The 13,551-nt window shown below is 50.0% G+C and overlaps 1 protein-coding gene across 1 annotated transcript; it reads left to right on the plus strand.

Moving 5' to 3' along the window:
• Nucleotides 1-9,269: 9,269 nt before the first annotated feature.
• On the plus strand, nt 9,270-13,075 carry INO80B (INO80 complex subunit B). The gene is made up of 5 exons (XM_056115368.1): nt 9,270-9,451; nt 9,660-9,852; nt 10,076-10,194; nt 10,490-10,659; nt 12,465-13,075. Exons 1-5 carry the CDS (start codon nt 9,394-9,396, stop codon nt 12,993-12,995), a joined length of 1,071 nt encoding a protein of 356 aa, XP_055971343.1. The 5' UTR covers nt 9,270-9,393; the 3' UTR covers nt 12,996-13,075.
• The last annotated feature ends 476 nt before the right edge of the window (nt 13,076-13,551 follow it).

Here is a 13,551-nt window from a genome sequence, read left to right on the forward strand (position 1 = left end):
GTTGTGGGCGATGGTGGGGTTGTTAAAACATGTCTGTCTCCTCATGTCTTGCACAACAGTGTCCTCTGAGTGTGCTCTGGCTGCTTGTGAGAATAATGCACAACTAGCACAGGGACATATACCTGTGGGCTTGTCTGTCTGCTTTGGCTTCGAGGCCACATCCAGCGATGCTCAGGATTAACTCCTGGCTCTGCACTCAGGAATCAACTCCTGGTGGTCTCAGGGGACCATATGGGATGCTGGGTGTTGAACCCGGGTCTGCCAGGTGCAAGGCAAGCGTGCTACCCACTGCACTATATCACTGGCCCCAACCCTTGGACTTTTTAAAACTGCAGGGCAAAAGCATCATGGTGGAGGAGGGCTGCTGAGCTCACCACAGATGTATTTCTGGTCTGTTTCCCAGGGGTTTTCTCCATCCCCATTTCAAAATACAACAGCTAACTGGGTGCCTGAGATCACTCACCCCTATTCAAAGACGTCATTCTTGGTTGTTGGGACCCAAATGATCTCAGCGATGACCCCCCTTACTGCTGAGAAACTTACCAGGAACAAACAGAAGCCTGTCATTCCAGGGACAGCTGAGAAGCTGGCCTGTGACCCAGGGGCTGTCAACTATGTGGGGTGTTCCACAGTGTTCTGCATTTGCACAGACAGGCCCAAGGACTGCATTCGGGCCCGGATGCTAACGCAGCATCCTGAGTGCTTGCTCTGTATGTGGGATGACTGGGTTCTCTCTCCAGCGCTGCTCTGGTCCTGAGCACCACTGGGGGCGACACCCAAGCCCAGGGCTGAGAGTGGCTCCAGCAATGTCAGCTATGGCCCCAGACAGAAAAAGAAAGTAAAAGAAGAATATTATCTGGTTACACTCATTTGTGGAATACAAAATAACAGAATATGAGACTAATACCCAAGGACAATAGACACAAGGGCCAGGAATATTGCTCCATGGTTGGTAGCCTGCCTCATAAGCTGGGAGAGAAGGCAGCTGGGATGGAGAAGGGATCACTAAGTCAATGACAGTTGGAGGGATCGCTCAGGATGGGAGATGTGTGCTGAAAGTAAACAACCAAACATAATGGCCTCTCAGTATCTGCAAACCACAACGCCCAAAAGTAGAGAGAGGGTAGGGGAAATTGTCTGCCATAGAGGCAGGGGGAGAGGTGGGTAGGGGTGGATACTGGGGACACTGTTGGTGGAAAATACACTGGTGGAGGGATGGGTGTTCAGTCATTGTATGACTGAAACTCAAATGTGAAAATTTTGTAACTATAGCTCACGGTGATTCAATACAAATATAATTAAATTGATTCATTTCCTGTTTAATTTTTTATTTTTAAAATCATTTATTTTAAAAAATAATGAAATAGATTCATTTTCTGTTCAAAAATTTTTTAATAAAATCTGTTTTTACTTAAAAAAAATATTGCCTGCTCTGGAGCCCCAGAAGCAAAGAAGAGGTGCTGGCATATGTTGCCACGAATATCTCTCCAGAGTTCTCCAGCATAGCTGGTGTTGAAAAGCAATGTTTGAGCAGAGGGAGAAATGCAGTGTTATTTTTGGAAGGTAGGGGGTTGGGCTCATACCCCGAGAGTGTTCAGGGCTTTATTGCTGGCTCTGTGCTCAGGGCTCATGCATGGCAGGTCCATATGAGGTGCCGGGGATCAAACCCAGGAAAGCTGCTTGCAAGGCAAGCACTCTGCCTGCTGTATGATCTCTCCATCCCTGAAAAGCACGATTAGGAGCCAAAGAGATAGTACTGGGGAAGGGCGATGATTAAGGCTGGCCCTTGCCTTGCATGTGGCTGGGCCCTGCTCCATCCCCAGCACTGCAATTGGTCCCCAGAGCGCCAGCAGGAGTGATTGCTGAGCAGTTAGGAGTAAGCCCTGAGCCCTGCTAGATATGACTCCAAAACCAAAATAAGCAAAAGAAAGAGAAAAGATTTGCTTCCTAAAGTTGGTGCTGAAGGGGCCAGAGAGATCACAGGCAGATAAAGTGCTTGCCTTGCATAAAATCAATCCCTGGCACCATATATGACCTCCCAAGCCCCACCAGGAGAGGTCCCAAGTCATCCTGCCAGGAGTGATGCTTGAGCACAGAGCCAGGAGTAAGCCCTGAGCACAGTCAGACGGATTCCAAAAGCAAAACAAACAAACAAACAAAAAACCTACAACATTGACCCCGAAATGACATATTTAGAAGAATGTAAATCATGATAACACAGCGGGTATGGCGTTTGCCTTGCAAGCGGCCAACATGACCGACCCGAATTCGATTCCTCCGCCCCTAGAGTATCTTGCTTGCCCTGCAAAACCTGGCAAGTTACCTGTGACATATTCCATATGCCAAACACAGTAACAATGGAGACGTTACTGGGCCCACTCAAGCAAATCGATGAACAGTGGGAAAAACGAGGCTGAAGCGATAGCACAGCAGTAGGGCGTTTGCCTTGCACCCAGCCAACCTGGGTTCGATTCCCAGCATCCCCTATGGTCCCCTGAGCACCATCAGAAGTAATTCCTGAGTGCAGAGCCAGAAGTAACCCCTGTGCATCATCGGTGCTACCCAAAAAGAAAAAAAAAACATGAAGTTGATCCTGAGGGTTTTGTTTGTGAAGAGTCTAATGTTTGAGAACTCTTCTCCCTTTAAAATAAACAAACCCTTCTGAAACCAGGAATTTGGAGAGACAAAAAGCAGGACATGCTTGTAATGACTCTAACAGACTTATTTGGATTGCTGAAGCCACTCTGGGATTCCACTCCGGAGTGTAATCTGGGACATGCAAGGGTTTCTCCCACTTTTGCAGGGGAGGAGGAGTTTGTGTGGAGGGTTTTTTTTTTTTTTTAAGTCTTTGTCAGGCTGGAGCGATAGCACAGTGGGTAGGGTGTTTGCCTTGCACGCAGCCAACATGGCCGACCTGGGTTCAATTCCTCCGCCCCTCTCCGAGAGCCCAGCAAGCTACCGAAAGTATCTCGCCCGCACGGCAAAGCCAAACACAGTAAAAGTCTCACAATGTTACTGGGCCAAAACAAGCAAATAAAAGCTGAACACCACCGAACCACATACATACCAAGTCCCCAAATTTTCATGTCTTTTACTTAGTTGAAACTTGCCTTTTGCCTCCACTTTTTTTTTCTTTTTGGGTCCCACCCAGCGATACAACGGGATTACTCCTGGATCATGCACTAAGGAATTACTCCTGGCTGTGCTCGGACGACCATATGGGATGCTGGGAATCGAACCCGGGTCGGCCTCGTGCAAGGCAAATACCCTACCCGCTGTGCTCCAGCCTCTCCACTTTTGTTTTTTACTTTTTTTTTTTTTTTTGCTTTTTGGGTCACACCCGGCGATACTCAGGGGTTACTCCTGGCTCATACACGCAGGAATTGCTCCTGGCGGGGCTCAGGGGACCATATGGGGTGCTGGGAATCGAACCTGTGTCGGCCATGTTGGCTGCATGCAAGGCAAACGCCCTACCCTCTGTGCTATCGCTCCAGCCCCGTCTCCACTTTTGTTTTTAATCTTTTCATTTTATTTTTGCCTTCACCATTCATGAGTTCCAATATTTGATGAAACTCATGAAAGTGGAAGAAACCTTCTTCTCCTTAGTTCTAGGATATGTGACTATGACTTTCAAAGATTGTGTCTGCAATTTCAATTTTGTTTCTTTTTGTTTGTTTGTTTGTGTTTTTTTTTGGGGGGGGTAGAGTCATACCCTGCTGTGCTCAGGGCTTACTCCTGGTTCTGCTCTCAGGGATCACTCCTGGCAGGGCTCAGAGCACCATATGGGGTGCTGTGGATACAGTCCCAGTCGGCTGCGTGCCAGGCAAGTGCCCTCCCTGCTGCACATCACTCTGACCCATGAGTTTTGTTTAATTCTTTATTTTGTTTTATTTTTGTTTGGGGGCCACACCCAGCAGTGTTCAGGGATTACTCATGGCTCTGCATCAGGGATCATATGGGATGCCTGGGATCCAACTCAGGTCAGCCCTGTGCAAGGCAGTGCTCTATCCCTACCAAAAAAGAAAAGAAGAAGAAGAATATGTTATTAAATAAGACATTTTCTATGCTATATATGCTATGCTCAAGCCCAAATTTTGTTTAATTTATAACTTCAATAAAAAATGAATAAAATTATTGCACTTTTTAAAATATGCCAAATGGACTAAGTACCTAATTCACAATAGTATTTTTTCCCTTGTTAAAACAAACAACAAACAACTAAGTAAATTCAATGCAAGATGCTGGATTTGGGTCCCAATTGGAAAAGAAAAGACGACCCTGGACAGCTGACGGACAGATTTGTATGGGGCCTGTGGACATTGTATCAACATGAATTTCCTGGCTGGGAGGGCTGTACAAAGATTCTAGAACGGTGTTCTTGTTTTGAGTACGTATGTGGTGAAATATTTATTGATGGCATCACTCCATGTCTACAAGTTGCTCAGAAAGATCAGAAAAGGAACAACAACAAGAGGGTGGGGTGCTAATTGTCAACAATGACAAATTCTGATTTACGGAGATAAGAGAGTTCTTGGACTCTTTTTGTTGCTTTTCTGAAATTATTTCTTTTTGACATGATTTTAAAATTAGTTCTACTTTTAAAATAAAGCTAAAAGTGCTTTCTGAAGAGCAAAGTTATTCTGCTCAGCCTGCAAACATGCTCAAATCTAAACAAAAGTAAAAACAAAACACAATAATGAGGCCAGTGGCTATCTTACTGCTACCACCACTTCCTCCTGCTGTAGGCATCAGGATGTTGAGGAAGGGTGGCAGGAAGCCTATGTTTGAGACTCTCTTCTGCTCCCTAATCACAGGACCTGGGGAAATCATTTTATCTCTCTGAGCCTCAGTTTCCTCATCAGAAAATGATAGTATCTCCCTTCTGGCGCTTCTTTGGAGGTGTCAAGAGAGAGAAGGCATGTTCCAGCAGGATGCTTAGTTTCAGATTATTTGACAGAGTCTAGACTGCAGATGAGTTATCTTTCTTTGTTGTTGTTATTGTTTTTGGTTTTGGGGTCACATCTAATGGTGTTCAGGGCTTTCTCCTGGCTCTGCATTCAGGAATTACTCCTGGTGGTGCTGGGGAGACCTTACGCAACGCTGGCAATTGAATCCAAGTGGGCCGCATGCAATGCAAGAGCCCTATCCACTGTACTATCGCTTCAGTTCCTGATTCCTCATTTTAGCTCTGGATGACACTGGGTGATCGATTGCCTTACTGCTCAAGGATGTGCCCTGGTTCTCCAGCTGAATCTTCCCTTTGCTGCACTGCACAGAATGGATGAGGATGTGGCTACTTGCGCTTCAGCATCTTCCTTGAGTCTCAGGCTCATTTCTTTTCCTTTTAAAATTTCTTTTTATTTTTGTGTTTTGTTCAGGGGCTACAGCCAGCCATGCTCAGGTCTGTTTCCTGGCTCTGCACTCAAGGATCACTCCTGGCAGTGCTTGGTGGTCCATATAGGGTTTCAAGGGTCAAACCTGTGTTGGCACATGCAAGGCAAATGCCCTACCCATTGTACTATCTGTGGCCACCTCCTTTTCTTTTATCTCCTCCTTCTATTGGGTGGGTAAGTCACACCCGATGATGCTCAGGCTTCCTCCAGTCTCTGCACTCAGAATTACTCCTGGCGGTGCTTGGAGGACCATATGGGATGCTGGGAATTGAACTCTGGTCAGCCACGTGCACGGCAAACGCCCTCCCCGCTGTATTGTCACTCTGGTCCCTCCTTTTCTTTTTCCTTACCCCACTCTCTCCCTCCCCTTTCTAGGGCCACACCCAGAGGTGTTCAGAGGTGATTCCTGGCTCTGCACTCAGGATCATTCTGCGGGACCACATGGATCAAAGCTGTGTCGGCCACAAGCAAGGCAAGCGCCCTACTCTCTGTACTATCACTCCTGTCTTCTCTCTCTTTCGCTTATTTGTTTGTTTCTTTGGGATCATAATTAGCTTTAATTCAGAGTTGCTTAGGGCTGGTTCCAGATGGGGCTAAGTAGACCACACAATGCCCAGTATCAAACTCCTGGCTCCTCCTCCATGCCCTCCAGCCCTGAGCTATCTCCCCAGCCCACCTCCCCAGCCCAATCCTACCTGGCCTCTGCCTGTTGTCCTTTCCCATCACACAGTCCTCCAAATCTTCCCAGATTCTTTCCTCTTTACTGGCTGTTTCTGGAAAGTCTCATCTATTCCCATTCTCTCAGGAACCTCCGATATTAGGCTGATGGCAGAAAATGATTTGTTTGTTTGTTTTGGAGATACACCAGGCAGTGCTCGGGGCTTACTCCGGGCTCTGAGCTCAGAAATTACTCCTGATGGGCTCAGGGAACCGCATGGGATGAAGGGGAGATTGCAGCTGGGCTGGTCTGCCCTGTGCAAGGCAAACTCCCTACGTGCTGTACTATCACATCAGCCACAGAATTTTATTACAGAGTGTTTTGAATCACTTCTGTCTTTCCTTTTTGTTTGTTTGGGGCCTCGCTTGGCTGTGGGCTATGCTCAGAGGTAACTCCTGACTCTGTCCTTTGAGATCACTCCTGGCAGGGTTCAGGGTTGACCATAGCCAGGGATGGAACCTGTGTCAGCTGTGCGCAAGACTATAATCTCTCCAGCCCATACCTTGGTTTTGCTCACTGCTTCTACCCTGTTCAGGTAGAAGATAAACATATTAATATGTATGTATGTATATAAACATATAATATATATCGTTTTTGTTTGTTTTTATTTGGGGGCTATACCAGGAGGTGCTCAGGGCTTACTCCTGGCTCTGCACTTTGGAATCACCCCTGGTGGTGTTCTATGGGGTTCCGGGAATTGAACCTAGGTGGGCAGCATGCAAGGCAAGCACCCTACAGACTGTCCTAACTCCCTAGCCCCTATATTTTTAATTATTGGCTACTAGGCCAGAGAGTAGGACAGGGGTTATGGCTCTTGTTTTGTACACAGCCAACTATGGTTTGACCCCTGGCACCACATTTGGTTCCCTAACAAGCCGTAGGGACCCCTGAACACAGAATCAGGAGTAAACCCTGAGCACAGTCGGTTGTAGCCTGAATCCCTACATTAACATACATTTGCAGCCACACCTGGAGGTGCTTGGTTCGAGAGCTGCTCCCAGTGATCCTCTAGAGACCAGGAAGTGTCAGGGACCATGTTGTGTTGAGCACTAAACCTACGCCTCTTACAGGCAAAGTCTGTGTGCTAGCGTGTAGGGCTCTCTCTGGTCTGTGTATATACATACATACATACATACATACATATACATATATATATATTTTTAAAATATGTATCTATCCCATCAATGGCTAAGATCCGGAGACTATAAAGCAAAGCTCCCACACCTCTTATAGTCTAGCCCACTGATGTACCTAAAGCAGCACACATGTGTTTGGTTTCAACATACTTGTTTGTATTCTCTTATATACATTCTCCAATGGAGACGTAACTGGGCCCGCTCGAGCAAATCGACGATCAACGGGAGGGCCTTTACCTTTACCTTTACCTTATATACATTCTCCATCACCCTTGGAGAGCACAGCAAGCTACCAAGAGTTTCCTGCCCATGTGGTAGAGCCTGACAAGCTCCCCGTAGTGTATTCGATATGCAAAAAAACAGTAACAATAACGGGTCTCATTCTCCTGACCCTGAAAGAGCCTCCAATATGGCACTTTTGGGAAGGACGAGTAAGGAGAGGCTGCTAAAATCTCAGGGCTGGGAAAAATGGAGATGTTACTGGCGCCCCCTTGAGCAACTCTATGAACAAGGGATGACAGTGATACAGTGATGTATCTATGGAGAGATACTATAGTGGCTTTGACGTCTCCCAAAAAATCCCCTTCCCAAGTGTTTATAGGTGGTGTTTTTCTTTATAAATGTGATATACACTTGCTGCGCAGGGGGGTGGGGGGAAATTCATTACAGATCTAGAGTAAGTTCCCACCCTCTATTTTATTTTTGGTTTTTGGGACACACCCAGCAATGATCAAGGCTTACTCCTGGTTCTGCACTCAGGAATTACTCCTTTTGGTGCTTAGAGAACCATATGGGAGGCAGGGGATAGAACCTGGGCCAGCCACATGCAAGGCAAATTTCCTACCCTGCTTTACTCCAGCCCACCCTCAGTTTCTAAAGATAACCCCTTTAATGATACAGTATACATTCCTCATTTCCCTGTATGTACATAGTAGCACATCTTTATAAATAGGATCACATAATTGTGAAAATCACTGTTCTTATTACTTAGATCAGCACATAGAGCAAACACATATTTATACCCTGTTTTTTTTTTTTTTTTTTTGCATACAGCATGTTTGATTTGTTTCGTTTGGGGACCACACAACCCTGTTGCTCAGGGGTTAAGCCTTGCTCTGTGCTCAGGGGTCACTTTTGAAGGCTTCAGGCAAGCACAGGCGCTGACGTGGATAGAATTGAGTTTGCAACTACAGCACCCAAACGGAGAGAGAAAACAAAAGGGAATGCCCTGCCACAGAGGCAGGGAGGATTGGGGGAGATGGACGGTGGGAGGGATACTGGGATCAGTAATGGTGGAAAATGGACACTGCTGGAAGGATGGGTATTCTATCATTGTATAATTGAAACCCAAGCACAAAAAGTCTACAACTGTACCTCATGGTGTTTCACTAATAAAAATTAAAAAAAAAATTGAGTTTGCATCATCCAAGACAAGTGCCTCAACCCCTACCCTCTTCTCTCTTCTCTCTGATCCCTTGAAGACCATTTGCCCTGCACCCATTTGTATTTGATTTAGTTTCTGGACCACACCGGGCTGTGTTCAGGGCTTACTCCTGGCCCTGTGCTCAGGCATCACTCCTGGCGGTGCGCGCTTGGAATGGGTGGGATGTCCTTTAGTGGAATCGATGACCTAACCGGGGTCGCCCGTGTGCAATGCATGTACCATGTCCCTTGCGCTCTCTCTCTCTGGTCCTGCACTTATATTGTTAATTAATTGAGCGCTTCTACTCTTTTAACCTTTGCAGAGTTTTGGGTTCTTCTCCACGGATTTGTGAGTTGCAAAGAGGCATCGGGAATGTTGAGAATCATGTCTGCATCCTCATAATTTAGACCCTAATTTGGCCCGGAGTGTTAATGCCATCACGGACCGTGCAGGGTTTCAGCCTCAGCTGGGAGGCGTTGCGAAGGGCAGCCACGCCCCTCCTCCCCTCCCCCGCCCGCCGGGGCCTCGAAGACCCGGAACCTTTATTGGGTGGAGCGTGGTTCCTGGCGGAGGCTTTTAGCAGCGGAGTTTGCCCCGCACAAGCATGGTGGCTCCGCACCGGAAGTGGCTCGTTATGCCGCAGCTGTCAGGACTTCCGCGGGGCGGAAGAGGCATGCCTGCCGGTGTCCGACCGTTTCCAGCCCCCTCTGCTTGCAGGATCCCATGAGTAAGCTGTGGCGACGCGGGAGCACCTCTGGGTCCATGGAGGGCCCTGAGCCGGGTAAGCGGGGGCTCAGCGAAGCAGTGCAGGCTTTTGTCCGTAAGCCAGCGCGTCTCTCGCTTCTCGGAGCTCCCTGAGCACTGGGCCACAGGTGGGCAGAGGGTGGGCGAGTGCTGCTGGGGGAGTGGGACCCTGCAAGGATGGGTGTGCTGGAGGCTGTCCCCGGCCAGCGCCTGCCCCACACCCGTGACAGGCTCTCCTTCCGCAGGGGAAGCGCTGGAGTTGAGCCTGCCCGGTGCCCACGGCCACGCGATGCACAAGAAAAAGCACAAGAAGCACAAGAAGAAACACAAGAAGAAACATCACCAGGAAGAGGAGGCTGGGCCCACGCAGCCGTCTCCTGCCAAGCCGCAGCTCAAGCTCAAAATCAAGTTAGGGGGGCAGGTCCTCGGCACCAAGAGGTAAGGCCACGAGGAACCCTGGCTTCATCGGGAACCTTGGGAGCAGGGAGCGCAGCAGGGAGCGCTCGAAGCAGAAGCCCACCGGGCTTTCTAGAAGACGCAGTGAGCACTGACTTCAGGACCCACGTAAAAGCTGCAAAAACCCAAGAGGATGTGGGGAAGCTGGGATTTGCTGAGCTGGAGACTCTTGCTCAGTTTACTTAGCAGTTTTGCTTCTCTGCAGTGTACCAACCTTCACTGTGATTCCGGAGGGGCCTCGCTCACCCTCTCCTCTTATGGTTGTGGATAATGAAGAGGAGCCCATGGAAGGGGTCCCCCTTGAGCAGTACCGTGCCTGGCTGGGTGAGAAGGATTTGGAGGTGGGGAAGCTGGGCTTCTCATTAGACCTGGTGAATAGAGTTGGGTTAGTGTTGGGTGCTTTTTTTTGGGGGGGGGGGGGAGGGCCACACCTCACAGTGCTCAGAGACTACGTGTTTGGTGGATGGGGATCTGCTGCGATGTTGAGGAAACATGTAGTGACAGGGGTCAAATCCAGGACTCCTTCATTGCCAGGCATGTGCTTAATCCATGGAGCTTTAATGAATTAAGCTCTCCACCACCTGAACTATTCTTTTCTCTCTCCAACTTGCCTTTCCAGATGAAGACAGTAATCTGTCCCCCTCACCACTTCGGGACCTGTCAGGAGGCTTAGGGGGTCAAGAAGAAGAAGAGGAACAGAGGTGGCTGGAGGCCCTAGAGAAGGGGGAGCTGGATGACAATGGCGACCTCAAGAAGGAGATCAACGAACGGCTGCTCACGGCGCGGCAGGTCATTCATTTCAAAAGAAAGCCAGAGTTTGGCTTTTGGGCCACATCTGGCAGTGCTCAGAGGATGCCCTGAGCTCTGTGCTCTGGGCGTAATTCCCAGTGGTATGTGGACTTGAACCCGGGCCTCTTGATGCAGAGCTCAGCCCATTGAGTCATCTCTCTGTTCCAGCTGGTCCATGCTTTACTCATTTTTCAAATATACATGGGGAATTTCCCTTGCCCCAAGAACTTTGCTAGGCAGTGAGGATAATAGTAGAAAAGACAAAACAAGGTTTCCCTTCTCATGGGGCTGGCATTGCAGTGTAGCTGAGTTAGGAGGCTGAGTGAGATGTAAATAGTAAAACATTTTGGGGTGGTACTGGGAATGGAAGCCAGGATCTCTCAAATCCAAGGCAAGTGGTCTACCACTGAGCCACATCTCCACCTCATTACTAATTTAGTGTGGGTGGCATTTTGTACCATACCCAGTGCTGCTCAAGGTTTACTCCTGTCTCTGTGTGCAAGGAGCATTCCTGGCAGTGCTTTGGTGCAGGTATCGAAACCAGGTCAGCTTCATGCAGAGCAATAGTGTTTCCCACTATACGATCTCTCCTGCCCACAGAAATAAATTCTTTTTTTTTTTTTTTTTTTTGCTTTTTGGGTCACACCCAGCTGATGCTCAGGGGTTACTCCTGGCTCTGCACTCAGGAATCACTCCTGGCAGTACTTGGGGAACCATATGGGGTGCTGGGAATCGAACCCAGGTCGGCCGCATGCAAGGCAAACACCCTACCCACTGTGCTATTGCTCCAGCCCCAGAAATAAATTTTTTAGGGCTGAAGTGATAGCACAGTGAGGAGGGCGTTTGCCTTGCATGTGGCCAACCCAGGTTCAATATGATCCCACTAGGAGTGATCCCTGAGTGCAGAGCCAGAAGTAAACCCTAAGCATGGTCAGGTATGACCCAAAAACAAAAAATAATTTTTTAAAGCTGTAAGACTTATAACGGGCTAAAGCGATAGCACAGCGGGTAGGTAGGGCGTTTGCCTTGCAAGCGCCAACATGGCCGACCTGAGTTCAATGCCTCTGCCCCTCTCGGAGAGCCAGGCAAGCTACGAGCGTATCTCGCCCACACGGCAAAGCCTGGCAAGCTACCAGTGATGTATTCGATATGCCGAATACAGTAACAATTGTCATAATGGAGACGTTCCTGGGCCCGCTAGAGCAAATCGATGAACAGTGGGAGGACAGTGACAAAGACTTATAACAAAAATTGGTGATGGGTAAAAGTGGTGGAAGAGAGTGTATTAATATTACCTTAATATTAGATAGGATTAGTAAGGGACCTTCCCTAAGGAGACATTTCCAACGCCAGAGGAGCTTTCCAGACACAAACCAGCAGGCACAAAGACGCTGGGAGTGGAATATTCCTCGGTAGTGGTCAAAGAGAAGAGTTAAGTGTAACCAAGCAGGGGATGGTGTATTTCATTTACATTCCAGGTGATCACTGTGGCTTCCTAGTGGGGGATGAGGGGAAGAGAAGTGAGGATCCCGCTAGGAGGCTGTTGAAGTAATCAGGTGAGAAGTAGTTGTGGTTTGATCCCAAGGTGAGGTTGTGGCGACGGAGAGCATCCGGTGTATTTAGTAGATACTTAGTTAGGCGTATTTAGGAGATACTTAGTAGCAGACAAACGCTGGCGTGGCGGGGGAGAGGAGAGGAGTCCGGAGGACGCGTGCTTTCTAGTAGCCCTGCTTTCCAGGGCCTCCCTCCCTCATTCGGCCGCCTCTCCCGCCCCACTTGCTGACACCCTCCCTTTGCCTCCGCAGCGCGCTCTGCTGCAGAAGGCGCGGAGTCAGCCCTCGCCCATGCTGCCGCTGCCGGTGGCCGGGGGCTGCCCGCCGCCGGCGCTCACCGAGGAGATGCTGCTGAAGCGCGAGGAGCGGGCGCGGAAGCGCAGGCTGCAGGCGGCGCGGCGGGCCGAGGAGCACAAGAACCAGACGATCGAGCGCCTCACCAAGACTGCGGCCCCGAGCGGGCGGGGAGGCCGAGGGGCGGCGAGGGGCGAGCGGCGCGGAGGGCGGGCCGCGGCCCCGGCCCCCATGGTGCGCTACAGCAGCGGGGCCCAGGGGTCCACCCTCTCCTTCCCACCCGGCGTCCCCGCCCCCGCCGCCCTGGCCCCGCGGACGTGCCCGCCGGCCCCTCCCCCGAGATGCTCGGTCCCGGGCTGCCCGCACCCGCGCCGCTACGCCTGCTCTCGCACCGGCCAGGCGCTCTGCAGCCTCCAGTGCTACCGCATCAACCTGCAGATGCGGCTGGGGGGCCCCGAGGGGCCCGGGTCGCCCCTTCTGGCTACTTAAGATCCTCACTCAATGCGGACTCTGCGCCCTCTGCCCTCCCGTTTTCAGTATCTCCTATTAAATTTCGTCTGGTGCCTCGACTTGTACAGCATTGGGGGCCTGGGGTTCGGGTAGGCACACACTCTGCCCCCCACCCAGCGCCAGAGCTCGCATCGGCGTCTGGGAAGCAGCCAAGAAGCAAAAGGAAGGTTCGGACTGACTTTTGGGACCCTGCTTCTTCCAGGCCGGGTTACCTGGCGTGGTCAAAGCAGTTGGCGTCATCCCGAAAAGAGTTCAGGCCAATCCGCAGAAATTTGGCTCTTCTGGGTGGCCATTCATTGGTTAATCGCGGCCAGCCCGTTCTGTTGTTCTTATTGGCTACCGGTGCTGTCAATTAGGGTGGTGGGCCGAATCTCGCCCCAATTCTTTGTCTAAGCAGGCGCAGGTCTGGGAGAGCGGCCGGGGCGCTGCCGCTGATTGGTCCCGGGGAGAACCCTCCGGTCAGTTCCGATTGGCTGGCCCGCCGGGGCCGACGCTGATTGGTGGCGCGGAGAAGCCGGGGTTCCAGTTGGCAGAG

Source organism: Sorex fumeus, unplaced genomic scaffold, assembly GCF_029834395.1.
Source record: "Sorex fumeus unplaced genomic scaffold, SorFum_2.1 ptg000003l, whole genome shotgun sequence".
In the NCBI taxonomy this organism is placed as follows: Eukaryota; Metazoa; Chordata; class Mammalia; order Eulipotyphla; family Soricidae; genus Sorex; species Sorex fumeus.

Excerpts from the sequence above, each read along its gene's own strand:
- INO80B (XM_056115368.1), top strand. The coding sequence starts at position 9,394 with ATGAGTAAGCTGTGGCGACGCGGGAGCACCTCTGGGTCCATGGAGGGC. Across the intron at positions 10,195-10,489 it reads GCAGTACCGTGCCTGGCTGG|ATGAAGACAGTAATCTGTCC; the intron begins GTGAGAAGGATT and ends TTGCCTTTCCAG. Across the intron at positions 10,660-12,464 it reads GGCTGCTCACGGCGCGGCAG|CGCGCTCTGCTGCAGAAGGC; the intron begins GTCATTCATTTC and ends TTGCCTCCGCAG.